Source organism: Leucopleurus acutus (assembly GCF_964270905.1).
Source record: "Leucopleurus acutus genome assembly, chromosome: 4".
Lineage (NCBI taxonomy): Eukaryota > Metazoa > Chordata > Mammalia > Artiodactyla > Delphinidae > Leucopleurus > Leucopleurus acutus.
In genome coordinates this window covers 149589629-149603380 of record NC_139146.1, presented here as the reverse complement: position 1 = coordinate 149603380, position 13752 = coordinate 149589629, and the positions used below count along the sequence as shown (strand labels likewise).

The window sequence follows — 13752 nt, the reverse complement described above, 5'->3', positions numbered from 1 at the left end:
TTTCGTCCCTGAATTGGAGATGACAAGGTGGGAATTAACAGAGGGCTATGGTAATGGGTTTAGGTGCAGATTTTTTTTTTTTTTTTTTTTTTAAACAGCTACCTAAGAGGCAGGAGGTTAGTGAAAGACTTAATAGAATTATATCATGTAAGTTATATGTTTGATTTTAAGAAGTCTTTTGTGAAAGATGTTACTTATTACAGCTGTTTTGTTTAGTTGGGAATATTTCCAGTCATTGTTCGTGAATGCCCTTCTTAAGAGGAGAGTCTTTTCTGTTTTAGGTTAATACAGAAGCTGAACCAGCAGACAATATTGCAAGTTTCCTGTGGCAACTGGCACTGCTTGGCTCTTGCAGCTGGTAACGTACATCTCTGCTAATGTTCTGTTAATTTGAGAACCATTTCTCTTCGCATTTTTGTGTGATGTTATCTAACTGGATACCTTTACCTAACTAGTCAGGGTCTGTGCATTCCTGTTGGACAGCAGCAATTCTCAGACAGCCTTTGTGTAGCTCATACTTTTCTCGGGGTTTGGATGATGAAGGAGGTGGTCATCATTGCTGCTCCAGCTGTCTCTCGGGGGAAGGTGAAGAGGAAGCAGTACGTCAGTCGTGTTCTTGAGCAGAAGATTGGTTTTTCTTAGCTAGAGCTCACGATGGCGTTATAGCCCATCATGAAGCTCCCAAATAAATGAAGAAGATGGAGTTAGAAAAACCTAGGCCAGCAAATAATGCTGTATTTTGTTAGGATACATTTGAGGGGAAGTCGGCACTAACAGGTTCTGCTTGATTCTCTGTGCTGCCGTCCGGGTCTTAGCTGGACCCCGTGAAGTCCTGGGTCTCTCATGGTCCTGGTGTGGTCAGAACTCGTTCACCTTGCTTAGTGGATCAAAGCCTGGTAATCGCCTATTCAAAACGGAATTGACTTACACATTTACTTTTTTCTTTGCATAAATGTTAATAGCCTTGGAAGGGTGATAAGGCTCAGCGTATCTCTGTTGTCATGACAAGGGGAGTTTTGGTTGCAGCCTGAAGTGTGTCTGCTCCCTTGCTCTTGGGTGTGTGTGTGTTGCGGCCGGAGGGCACTAACAGATGAGCCTACCGGGCAACCCTGGTGTTCTAACAAGGTTATTTTTATGGGTGGCACGCGTATCATTTCTGGTAATACCAGTTATCCTCTTCTTATTTCAGATGGCCAGTTCTTCACGTGGGGGAAGAACAGCCATGGGCAGCTGGGCCTGGGGAAGGAGTTCCCCTCCCAAGCCAGCCCGCAGAGGGTGAGGTCCCTGGAGGGGATCCCGCTGGCACAGGTGACTGCAGGAGGGGCCCACAGCTTTGCCCTGTCTCTCTCGGGAGCCGTATTTGGCTGGGGGATGAATAACGCGGGGCAGCTCGGGCTCAGTGATGAGAAAGGTAGGTGAAGTCTTCACGTGGGCCTCTTAACCTCATTTGTTTAGTACGTGCTTCCTGAGGAGCTTGTATGTGCTGGCCCCGTGTCAGGCACTAAGGGTATAGCAGGGACCAACACAGAGAATACCCTTGGCATAGTGGAGATTGCCTGCTAGTGGGCAGACGCAAACCGCACACCAGTAAGTCTACAGTACGTCACAGACTTTGAGAGGAAAGGTTCCTATTTCATGTAAGGTGGACAAGGAGGGCCTCTAGGATGAGATGTTTGAGCAGAGCCCTGTAGGAAGTCAAGTCGGAGAGGAGACGTGTAGATACGCTGGGCGGAGACTGTTCCAGTCAGAGGGAACAGGGTGCGCAGAAGCTCTGGTGCAGGAGGATCTGTGGTGTGCTCAGGGCTGGGTGACCGGAAGACGGGAGCTCAGAGAGCTAGGGGGGCCCCATTATGTAAGGCCTGAAGGGCAGGCTAAGGAGTTTGGCTTCTGTCAGTGAAATCAGGGAAGACACCGAGGTGTTGAGAAGAGTGATCCAGTTTAACTTTGCCTAGAGTGGGTCCACGGGGGAAGCTGGAAGACCAATTTGGAAGTAGTGGGAATAAAGATGGACTTGAATATATTTTGAAGGTGGGCCAGTTGGTTTTGCTCATTGTTGGACGTGTAGTTTGAAAGAAAGAGGAGAAGCTGGAAGGGTGAAGTCGCATTTATGAAATGAGGAAAGCTATGTATGGGGAGTGGGGCGGAGCGGTGGGAAGAACTGGGGAGTGTAGGGAACCCATGAGTTAAGTTCTAAATACGTTAAAAATGAGGCGTCTGTTAGACGTGCAAGTGGAGGTTCAGGCAGGAAGCGGAACATGAGAGTCAGGAGTCCAGGGGGACCCAAAATTCAGGCTAAGACAGCTGTGTACGTCTCAGAGGCAAATGGTAGTGACACTGCTATTTCTCTCATTCTAGATCGAGAGTCTCCTTGCCACGTGAAGCTCCTACGAACACAGAAAGTCGTCTATATCAGCTGCGGAGAAGAGCACACAGCAGTGCTCACTAAAGTAAGGGGCTTGGGGTATTCCGGTTTGTTCCGTGGCGCTTGGTGCTGGGTATGACGTGAATGCTTATTTATCACGGTTTGGTTGGTTGGATAGGGCCTTTTAGAGAGAGCAGTTAATGGTGTCTAAAAATAGTCCAGTGCCGTCTCCCTTCTCAGCAACCATCTGCATTCTCACTCTTCCCTCCCTCCAGTGGTGGCCAGCCTCCAGGCGCTCAAGAAAACGGACCCTTGCCCCATTCCAGTTGACACCTGCTCCCAGGCTAAATGCATATGACCAGTATCCCTATGAAAACTCCCCAGTAACAGGAGTTAGACATTAATTCAGCCATACTTCCCTGAAGACCTTTATTAAAGTAGCACAAAAGTATTTTTTTTAAAAAAATAAATTTATTTATTTATTTTATTTTTGGCTGTGTTGGGTCTTTGTTGCTGCACGCAGGCTTTCTTTTAGTTGCAGTGAGCGGGGGCTACTCTTCGTTGTGGCGTGCGGGCTTCTCATTGCGGTGGCTGCTCTTCGTTGCGGAGCACGGGCTCTAGGCGCACAGGCTCCGTAGTTGTGGCGCATGGGCTTAGTTGCTCCGCAGCTTGTGGGATCTTCCCAGACCAGGGCTTGAACCCGTGTTCCCTGCCCTGGCTGGCGGATTCTTAACCACTGTGCCACCAGGCAGGTCCAACACAAAAGTATCTTTTTCTTCAAGTTGAGCCACAGTGAGATTTAAGAATTTCTAAAAATATGAGGGACTTCCTTGGTGGCTCAGTGGTTAAGACTCCGCCTGCCAATGCAGGGGACACGGGTTCAAGCCCTGGTCCGGGAAGATCCCACATGCCACTAAGACCGCGCGCCACAACTACTTGAAGCCCTGCGCGCCTAGAGCCCGTGCTCTGCAACAAGAGAAGCCACCGCAATGAGAAGCCTGTGCACCGCGACGAAGATTCAACACAGCCAAAAATAAATAAATAATAAATTTTAAAAATAAAAATATGAGGATAATACATTCAAATCAGTTATTATTAAGGGAAGCTAGTGGTGTTTAGGGTATGTCCTTCAACCTCCTGAGACTGATATCAGGGAAAAATACGCCCTTTCAGAAAAGATTCTAGAATGCCACTGTGAGAGAGGAAATGCTAAGCTGGCCTGACCCTTTTGGCATTTCTTTGGCATAAATTTGTTCTTAAAGTGATATTTTTCTATTATGGAAGTAGTTGCTGTTCATAAATAAAGAAGGATTAAGAAGGATTAATCCTTCTTAAATAAAGAAGGATTCTAACTCAAAAAGAAGCACTGTTAATATTTTGGTGTTTGCAAAGCAGAAATAGAGACACAGACATAGAGAACAAACGTAGGGATACCAAGGGGGAAGACGGGGGTGGGATGAATTGGGAGATTGGGATTGACAAATACGCACTATTGATACTATGTGTAAAATAGATAACTAATGAGAACCTACTGTGTAGCACAGGGAACTCTACCCAGTGCTCTGTGGTGACCTAAATGAGAAGGAAATCCAAAAAAGAGGGGATATATGTATACGTATAGCTGATTGACTTTGCTGTACGGTATAAACAAACACAATATTGTAAAGCAACTATACTCCAATAAAAAAAATATATATATATATATTTTTGGTGTTAAAAAAATAGTTCAATGTATATATAACTTTCAAATATATATAGCAATCTTCTGTGTTCTTTTAAAACAAGCCATTTAAATATATGTAAAAAAGAACAATGTAATTAATGTTTTAAGATTATCTACCTATTTCTTTTGCTTCTAAAACAGTTACATCTAGAGAGAATGAAAAGGTATTTTCATGTCGAACAAATACTATTATAGATTCACTTTAATAAAATACCTTAGCATTTGTTCAAGTACAGCTGCTAAAAAGATCTTACTTTCCAAGGAATCTGTGGAGCATTTAACTTTTTACATATAAATGATTGTGCAAAATCGTCTCATTTCACCTCTTTTTCTTCTTTTTTTGTTTTCCTTCTTATTAACACATCGTTGTACTTTTAAACAACTTTCAGAATTTATAGATGGTACACATTCCCTTGAGCAGTACTGTCTTTATTCCATAAAGGTGTAGTCTTAAGTTCTTTTAAAATTATTTTTCCATTTAATCAACATTCCAAAGAAGTGATTTGGCTAAGTATCAAGCGAGCGTAGCGTTCTTACACAGACCGTTGTGATGTGCATTTTGTGTACAGAGGCTAAAGGAGTGTACGCAAACTCAGAGACACAGTGCAGTCATGTGGTATTTGCTCCTTGTTAGAGTGGAGGTGTGTTTACCTTTGGTGCTGGTTCCTGTGGGCAACTTGGACATGATTCCATGAATGATGAAGCTAATCCAAGAAGAGTTCTGGAGCTGATGGGCAGTGAAGTCACTCAGATTGCCTGTGGCAGGTGAGTGGTCCTAAGAGCTTCCTCATAGATACTAAGACCCAGAAATGGATCGTGTCTTTGTAGTGATGGAGAATGTGGTTAGACCCAGCCACCATCCTTTTAAGAAATCTTAACTGCATGCACACCTATGGTGAAAGTTTGGAGAGAGTCCGATCTGAGCAGGGTTGTGGCGAGGAAGGGTTTTAGAGAAGCAGAGCCACCTGGGGCCAGTAGGCTTCTTTGGGGTAAAGAATAGCACGATGTGTGGGAGACGTGAAGAAAGGAAAGTGAGAGAGCCTCAAAGAATGTCTTGGAAATTTTGCTGGTCCCCCCCCCGCCCCGCCTCTTCCCACTCATCCCAGATGCAGCAGGCCTTCAGCTCTTTCCAAGAAGTCTTGCCATCATCCCGATGACCTAGATTATCAGGGAAAGATGGTGTTACGAAGAGCCAGCGCTGCAAAAAAAACAGGCGCATGTGAACACAAGGGGCAGCCCTAGGATGTGCAGTGCTCACACGTGGAAGTAAAAAGTCAGAGTGTGTATTAACCCGTATCAGAAGGGATGCTGATGCGTTAATTTACATTATTTTCCCCCAGACAACACACCCTAGCCTTTGTGCCTTCTTCTGGACTCATCTATGCATTTGGTTGTGGAGAAAGAGGTCAGTTAGGAACTGGACACACTTGTAATGTCAAGTGCCCGTCTCCTGTGAAGGGTTGCTGGGCCGCCCATAGCGGCCAGCTTTCAGCCAGAGCTGGTAAGAGTGATTTTTTTATTAGAATTTAATGGTCTTTTAAATGCTAAAAACAATTGTTTATAGAACACGTATTTATTTTTTACCTTGAGGTCTTGTGGAAGGAATGAATGTGAGATATTTTCTTTGAACGTCAATCAACAAGTATTTGCGTACTCACTATGCATGAGGCTCTGTAGTTGAGATCCTAGAGAATAAAGCAAAACATGTCCTTTCGGCCCTAAGGACCTTGATGGTGCCGTATACATTTTATTGTTGTTGCTGATAATTGAGCGCTTAACCGAGTTCTGTAACCATGCTGAGCCCTGAAAACAACCTTAAGAACCTAGTGGTCATTATCCCTGTGTTGGAGATGAGGAAACTGAGTCTTAAGGAGGTTAAGTAACTTGCCCAAGATGATACAGATTCGGGGAACAGGATTTAAAACCAGGTCTGCCTCATTCTGAAGCCTGTGTTCTTTTTTTTTTTTTTTTTGCGGTACGCGGGCCTCTCATTGTTGTGGCCGCTCCCATGGCGGAGCACAGGCTCTGGACGCGCAGGCTCAGCGGCCATGGCTCACGGGCCCAGCCGCTCTGCAGCATGTGGGATCTTCCCAGACCGGGTCACGAACCTGTGTCCCCTGCATCGCCAGGCGGACTCCCAACCACTGCACCACCAGGGAAGCCCTGTGTTCTTTTTTTTAATTTTTAAAAATGTTATACAGTTTTTAAAGATTACACTCCATTTACAGGTATTACAAAATATTGGCTATATTCCTGGTGTTGTATAACACATCCTTGTAGCCTATCTTATACCTGGTAGTTTGTACCTCCCCTGCCCCAATCCTATATTGCCCGCCCTAGTTCGAACGAACCACTAGTTCGTTCTCTATATCTGTGTCTTAAAGCCTGTGCTCTTAACGCTTGTACTGTGTTACCTTTCCTTTATGATTGCTATTTTGGTCAAAACATGACATGATTTCTTTTCATGCCATTTTTTCCTTCTCTTAAAAAATAGTGGAATTTTGTTTCATTTCAAAATAGTTCCATTTCATTAGAAATCAAAATAAGGCAGTCACTCAGTAAGAGTGACTTGAAGTAATAAATCCAGAAGCTTAAATGCAGCTGGAGAGTCATTAGAAAGAAGTGTGATTTAATAATTAATTAATTCTGATTTTGAAGGCTATAAAATGACACACTTCTGGCTTGATCAGAATTTTATTTTAACAGTAACAATCGTAAGTTCCCTGCTGGATTATAAGAAACTTACGTACAGGGATGGAGTCTTTTCCTCTTTATAAACCTGGCATATAGCACAGGGCCTGGCACAAACTTCTCACTGAATAAATATTTATGAAAGGAACACATGAGCATCTAAAAATGTAGTGGAACTTAAAATGTAAACTAAACAAGATTTTGTTTAGGTGATGTTACCCAAAGTGAAAGAATGGCTAGGTGTCCTCTTCTGAATCATTTGTAAATTTCTTCTTCTCTAAGGCATGGTACGCATGTTAGGAATGCATATATTTAAGAAATACACCAATGTAAACAACTCAAACATTGCATAGGTTAATTTGAAACCACAAAGTTTTTGAAGTTTAATTACCGCATAACTTATGTGATAGTAAATCTGTGCTTGGATGTTTGCCAAAGTAGGTACATTTCAATTTGTCATGTAAATGCTGTGGTTTTAGGAACCTTCATGGTAATGTGGGAGCACAGAGGAAGGCGTCAAGGAGTATTCCGGTTAGAGGAAGTCTGAGCTGTGTCTTAAAGGATGATTTGGAGTTAGCCAGGTAGAGGATTGTGAGTGGGTGGGCAGTGGTGAGTACCGTGGAATTGCACATTCCAGGGGCACCTTTCCAGTTATGCTCTAGGAGGCGCCATTCATGGAGAATACGGCGTACACTGGGGGAGGCAGAGGAAGAGGCGTGGAGGTACGAGGTAGTGTGGTGCGCTAGAAATAAAAGCAAGGTGGTGGTAGGGGTGTGTCAGCACGGGCGCAGTATGATGGGAGGCAGAGCTGGGGTAGGATGTGGAGGTCCTCCGGAGGGGCTGCAGACCGCCACCCTCAGGGGCCGAATGATTTCTTAGCAGACGTTATGGTTTATGGTAGTGACTCTTTTAAACTTCAGGGCAGTGGCATGACAGACTTAGAATGAAAAACAGAAACGAGGTCAGGACAAGCTGGCAGTGGGAGGGAGGCAGGGAGGGTTAGAGTGGAAGATACAGTCTTATATGTTTTAACTGAAGTAGAAACAGTCCTGGGAAGAGAGCCGGGGGAGGAGGTTTCTTACTTCTCGGACAGAATTAAATGGATAGGAAACCGTTCTGAAGCACATTTTGGAATATCAGAAAAGGGGATCAAGGAAAAACGTTAATTGTTGAAAACTATGCTCTTGAAAATTTTTTTGACAGATCGCTTTAAATATCATATTGTTAAGCAGATCTTCTCTGGAGGAGACCAGACTTTTGTACTTTGCTCCAAATATGAGGTAAACTTTTCTTTTGACTATTACTTTGGGGGTGGAATAATGGTGAACCAATATTTATTTTAATAAATAATTACATGAGAGCAACATTACTCTTTGTTTCTATCCATTTTATTATATTAAAATAAGCCAACTAAACCTTGAGGTCATCTCCATTTTGCTTCCTTGAGGTGCCAATAATTTTCTTGGTATTTTAATCACAGAGTTCTAATTTATAATTGAACATTATTTATTTATATCTGGATTTGTCCCAAAAGAGACTTAAGGAGACCTTAGAGAGTTCATACTTACTTTGGGATTATTTGACTTTCCATTCTTTGCTTCCCTGTTAAGTAGCCACAAATGCTGGGTGTTTGAGAGCTCTCTGGGTTGGTTGATGTGATCAAGCCTACACGAAGTATAAGAGATGCCACGGTATTCAGCTCTCCTTTGTTATTTATCATCTGCTCGTAGCACCACGCTAAAATTTCCCTCAGGTTGTCTCCTGCATCACTGTGGTGGGTAAGTCAGGAAGAATGACATTCTTTCAGGACTGAAGGTTGTGGAGAACGTGGGCCAGGTATCTGTGACAGGGCTTTAATTCACCCCCCTCTCTGGACGAGAAATGTCAGTCTGAAATCAGCACAGATTTGTTTCCTGCTTTCCACCCCCTGCCCTGCTCTCAGGCTTCCTCTCCTCTCTCCCTCCCTCCCCCTCTCCTTCCCTGTCCACCTTGCTTTTATTCAGCAAGCACTTAGGGAGGACCAGCGGTCTGTAGTGCATGGATCCTTATCTTACGCTGGAGGAGCAGGGAAGGGCCTTGGTGATGACAAAGGAATCAGAATAGGTTGGAAAGAAAATGAGGGTCTGCGGACACAAGGGGCCTTGTCGCTGCTGGAAACTCTCCGCCTCTCTCTGATACTTCGCCAACTTTCAATACACGATGTTCTTGCCTTCTAGTCAGTATCATTCTATGACTTTGGAATAAAAGGTTGTGGTGGAGTCTGAGGCTGCAGGTTGGACAGCTGAAACTGACAGTTAGCTCTTTTCCAGGTCAGGATCCTGGAGAAAGTTCTGTTGAGTGCAGCCATCTGGGGTGATTTGGAACTGTTGCTTTAGACCTATCTTAGGACCAGCTTCAGTGCTTCACAGAGAAACCTTGAGAAAAGCTGAGACTATTCTTTGTTCCTTTCAGATGCTAATAGAGAGAACTATGAAAAGCCCTGAATCTCTGCAGGATAACTTTGTGTCCACAAGTAGTAGAGTTTGAAGTATTCATTTCCCTATGAAACTGGCTTGATTAACCAACTTCAATTTTCCTGTGAAATTCAACATAAAACTTTGTTTCATTTCTTTTGTAAATGTGGTATCTGATATTCCTACTTGGCTTTTAAATTTACTGTAATTAACTCTGTTGGGACCGGAGAACAAAATGGTGATGAGAAGGAAGTGAGTGTAGCATATTGTTGGAGAAATTTAATTTTCCAGGTTAAATTTTAAACAGCTGCAAGAGTTGTATGCATTAAAAATGTAAGATTACAAAGCAAAAAGAAACTAAAAATAGAATATGACTTAGAAAAGTATTGTTTGTTTGCTTGATTTTGAAGTATAATTAACCTACAACACTATTTTAGTTCCTGGTACACAGCCTAGTGATTTGATATTTCTATAATTTCAAAATGGTCGCCACAAGAAGTCTAGTTACCATCTGTCACCATACAAAGATATTACATAATTATTGACTAAGACCTAGGAGTCTTAAAAAGATGCTGATGTCTCTAGAGATTCTGATTTAACTGGTCTAGAGTGTGACTTGGCTGTCGGGATTTTTGAAAGCTCTGGTGATCCAAAGTGCAGCCACAGTTGGGAAACACCGACCTAGACCAATTTTTTCTCTTGGGGCTGTATGTAATTCGAAGGTGTGGAAAATCGACGCTTTTTCTTGAGTCTTTGTGTGATTCTGAGGTTGCACTGCCTCCAAGGCATCTGTGGTTTATTGGACTTGCGATGAAGACTGACAGAGTAGTTCTATGTTTATATTTTATTGTAAGTGTGTGTTAGTGTGTGTGTTCAGCTACCCCTTTGAATGGGGGAAGTAATTAAAATTTACATAATGACAGTGGGTTGCAAGACCATGGTGGAGAGGCAGTCTTGTTTGCGTGTTCTCAAGTGTCTGCTCTGTCTTATGGATTTTCTCTGTGTAATCCAAGATGGCTTTTGTTCTCTCAATAGATGTCTGTGGTCGTTTTCGTAAAATAATTATCAAGAACAGATGATCATAAACTTTGACGAGCGTCTCTGATTTGTTACGTGCCCTTCTCCTTTCCCCTTATAAAGATATCTAACCTCATAACTCTGAGAAGATAACCAAGAAAATTTACTCAGAAACTTGTGTTTTTATGTGCAGGTGCAAAGGAGAAAAAGTGATCATCTGGTTCATGCTTTAATATTACTTTTTTCCTCCTTTATAGTGACAAGTGCAGGAGGCATAAAGCACTCTCAGCTTCTTCTTAGTTCTAGATCAAGAACAGGATTGGGGGAAACTAAGGTGAAAAAGAGCCATTTTAGGAAATAGAAGTGCATATATTATTACTATTTTTTAATCTCACTGAAGAAAGGACGTGCAGTACAGTGCTGGGCAGCATTTGGGATTTTCAAGGCCATGATTGACATGTCCTTTTTGTTACCTTTCTTATAAGTTTGTAGCTCTATACTCTGAGCAGGGCATTAAGAGGCATTAAGTTTTCAAGGATGATTTGCGATACAGATTGTAACTGACTCTGACTTTTGATAATACATTTTGTTGGAGTTTGGTCAACAGCTATGGCAATGATTAGTAACGTGTCAGCCTTGATGTTATGGTGAGTCACAGCAGAGCGGGAAAGAAGCCTGAAGAAGTCACATTGGTTTGGTTTCTCTGGGGAGTGTGCTCGAGGGCCATCCCAACTTCAGAGCGGCTGCGGCTCCCCGTGGGACTGGCTGAGGTCTCTGTTACACTGAGCCGCAGTTCAGCGTCTCCTTCGGCCCAGTCCTGCCTCCGTCATCCCTAAGGCAGTGTGGTTCTAAAGCCACCCCCGCCCCTGAACGTAAATCTCAGGCTCAGAGTCTGTTTCCCAGAGGAATCTTACAGGTTTAAATCCTGCCGGAGGCAAGGGGACTGGGTCCTCGTACCATGCCCCCACCTGCTGCTGGGTGGGAAAGGACCGAAGCTCTAGCCCAGGGCAGCACAGCTGGGAGCCCTCAGGAGTGTACACTCTCGGCAGCTGGGGGAGTGAGCGCCTCCATTCTGAAGGGTGGGAGGATCTGGCAGTGCACCCCAGCTCCTGTATGTAAGTGCAACACAAAGCGGGGAATATGCGGGGAGAGGGAGATGAAAGATCCATGCTGTTACATGGTTTCTCTTTTTTATTGTTATATTTCATCCTTCAGAATTCTTCTCCGGCCGTCGACTTCAGGATGATGAACCAAGCACATTATACCAGTTTAATCAATGATGAAACCATAGCAGTTTGGAGACAGAAACTCTCAGAACACAACAATGCAAATACAATCAAGTATGTGGTTGCATGTTTTCATGTTGTTTCAGAGTGTGTGGGAACTTCCTAGCTTAGTGCTTTTTTCCCTACTTCCAGATTGAGGTTGTGAATATAAATGGAGTTTTACATTTCAGGGAAGCATTTTTTGGGCACATGTTTATTCAGGATTCGGTACCCTTAGACCCGGATAACGTACTACGTTGTTCCCCCGTTTTCTCACAGAACGTGTTCCTCAGCCTCCCTTGTTTGGATCTCAGTCCTGACCGATGGAGGCCTGAGCTGGCCTTTCTGCTAAGAAAACTCAGTGTTATTGTTTAACTCCAAGACTTTCTTCATGTGCATATTGCAAAGCGCATCCCAAATCTAAGCTTATTTTACCTAATCTGAGTAATTTAGCATTTTCACATGCAGAATGATCAGTTGAGATAGTAATTCGGTGTCCAGTAGAGAAAAAAGGACAGTTAAAGGACTGAGGCCTTTCAGCAAGATTATTTCATTCTTAAAAGAGAATTTATTTATTTATTTTTTTTTACATTTTTACACATTTTATTGGCTTTCCTCAGCATTTCCATTTTTCTGCAGAGTCTAATTCTTGGGAATGAATGAATCAGGCTGAATATTAGGTGGTGACGGTTCCCAGAAATGTGTGTAAAGCATCTTGCTTTATGATAGAAATCGTAGTGGAGCAAATGCCCAGGGCCCTAAATGTTGGGCACACCAGGTGGCAGCTTTTTTTTTTTTTTTTTTTGCTGTACGCGGGCCTCTCACTGTTGTGGCCTCTCCCGTTGCGGAGCACAGGCTCCGGACGCACAGGCTCAGCGGCCATGGCTCATGGGCCCAGCCGCTCCGCGGCATGTGGGATCTTCCCGGACCTGGGCACGAACCTGTGTCCCCTGCATCGGCAGGCGGACTCTCAACCACTGCGCCACCAGGGAAGCCCCAGGTGGCAGCTTTTTGAGTGGAGGATTATTGGGAATGCCCTAGAGCACCTCCATGGCGGTCCTCCGAATCCCTCTAACTTTGGGCGGTTCTGCTGGGTCGCTCAGGCTGGAAGGTGGCAGGGAAGGGGCTGGGGGACGAGACTCACTGTGGGAGGGGTGGGGGGACTGAGACCTCCTTGGCTGGGACCTTGACACTTCACTAATTCTTAGTTTTCTTTTTTTTTTAAGATGTTGGGGGTAAGAGTTTTAATTAATTAATTAATTAATTTTTGCTGTGTTGGGTCTTCGTTTCTGTGAGAGGGCTTTCTCTAGTTGAGGCGAGCGGGGGCCACTCTTCATCGCGGTGTGCAGGCCTCTCACCGTCGCGGCCTCTCTTGTTGCGGAGCACAGGCTCCAGACGCGCAGGCTCAGTAGCTGTGGCTCACTGGCCCAGTTGCTCCGCGGCATGTGGGATCCTCCCAGACCAGGGCTCGAACCCGTGTCCCCTGCACTGGCAGGCAGATTCTCAACCGCTGTGCCACCAGGGAAGCCCTAATTCTTAGTTTTCTTACTTACAAAAGGACAGGATGCAAGACATGGTCTCTAAAGATCTTTCCTGACCCGGATTCTCTGATTAATAGAAGTTGCTGTGATCCCCTCCTCAACCGTATATTTGTTTTATTCCTTCCCTTTTCCTTATATTAAATAAGAGAGTCCGGGGTTCCTGCCTGCAGTTTCACCCTGGGTCCTCAGAAACTAGCGGTTTCCTCAGACACTATGTAATCTGGGTAATAGGAATAAACACTTATTTCACTTATTTTTAGTTTCTTTCTCAGATGGGTAACAAAGTAGAAGGAAGTACTTGTTGGGTTACTAATTCACAAAGATGCTTTCTGTGTTTGGTAAATAACAGCTCAGCTTCTCTTTTTTTGGTTTTATTTTGTGTTCACTTTTGGAGGTGAGGTGGGGGGTGTCTTAGATGATTGGTGGGAAAAGAACGTTCAAGATCATTATTATTAGGCCCAAGAGTTTTCTTTTGGTAGCTTTGATACCGTCTTTTTATTTTACTTTAACATGACTTAAGGAAAACTTAAGCTCTTGTCCATTTTGAGACGTGACACAATGTTCCTCTAAAGCAATGTACATTTTCCAAGGCTTCACCTGGGTAGGAAAAAGCGGCTATCAATGAAACCCTGGAATAGAGGACTAAGCCTGTTGTTTAATGCTTAAACAACCATTTATTTGTAATTATTAAAGGTTTCCC

General features: G+C 43.8%; 1 protein-coding gene across 5 annotated transcripts in view; it reads left to right on the top strand.

Moving 5' to 3' along the window:
* Positions 1–13752, top strand: part of HERC3 (HECT and RLD domain containing E3 ubiquitin protein ligase 3) — a 138922-nt gene that overhangs the window by 48667 nt on the left and 76503 nt on the right. For all 5 annotated transcript variants that reach the window (XR_014326163.1, XM_082838085.1, XM_082838086.1 and 2 more), the window contains 7 exons: positions 282–358; positions 1190–1411; positions 2356–2447; positions 4720–4850; positions 5426–5586; positions 7980–8056; positions 11462–11586. Coding sequence is in view for 4 of the 5 variants with exons in the window: in XM_082838085.1 (XP_082694211.1) it covers positions 282–358; positions 1190–1411; positions 2356–2447; positions 4720–4850; positions 5426–5586; positions 7980–8056; positions 11462–11586 (885 nt within the window). In the remaining variant the exon portion in view is untranslated. The remainder of the gene's footprint in view (positions 1–281; positions 359–1189; positions 1412–2355; positions 2448–4719; positions 4851–5425; positions 5587–7979; positions 8057–11461; positions 11587–13752) is intronic.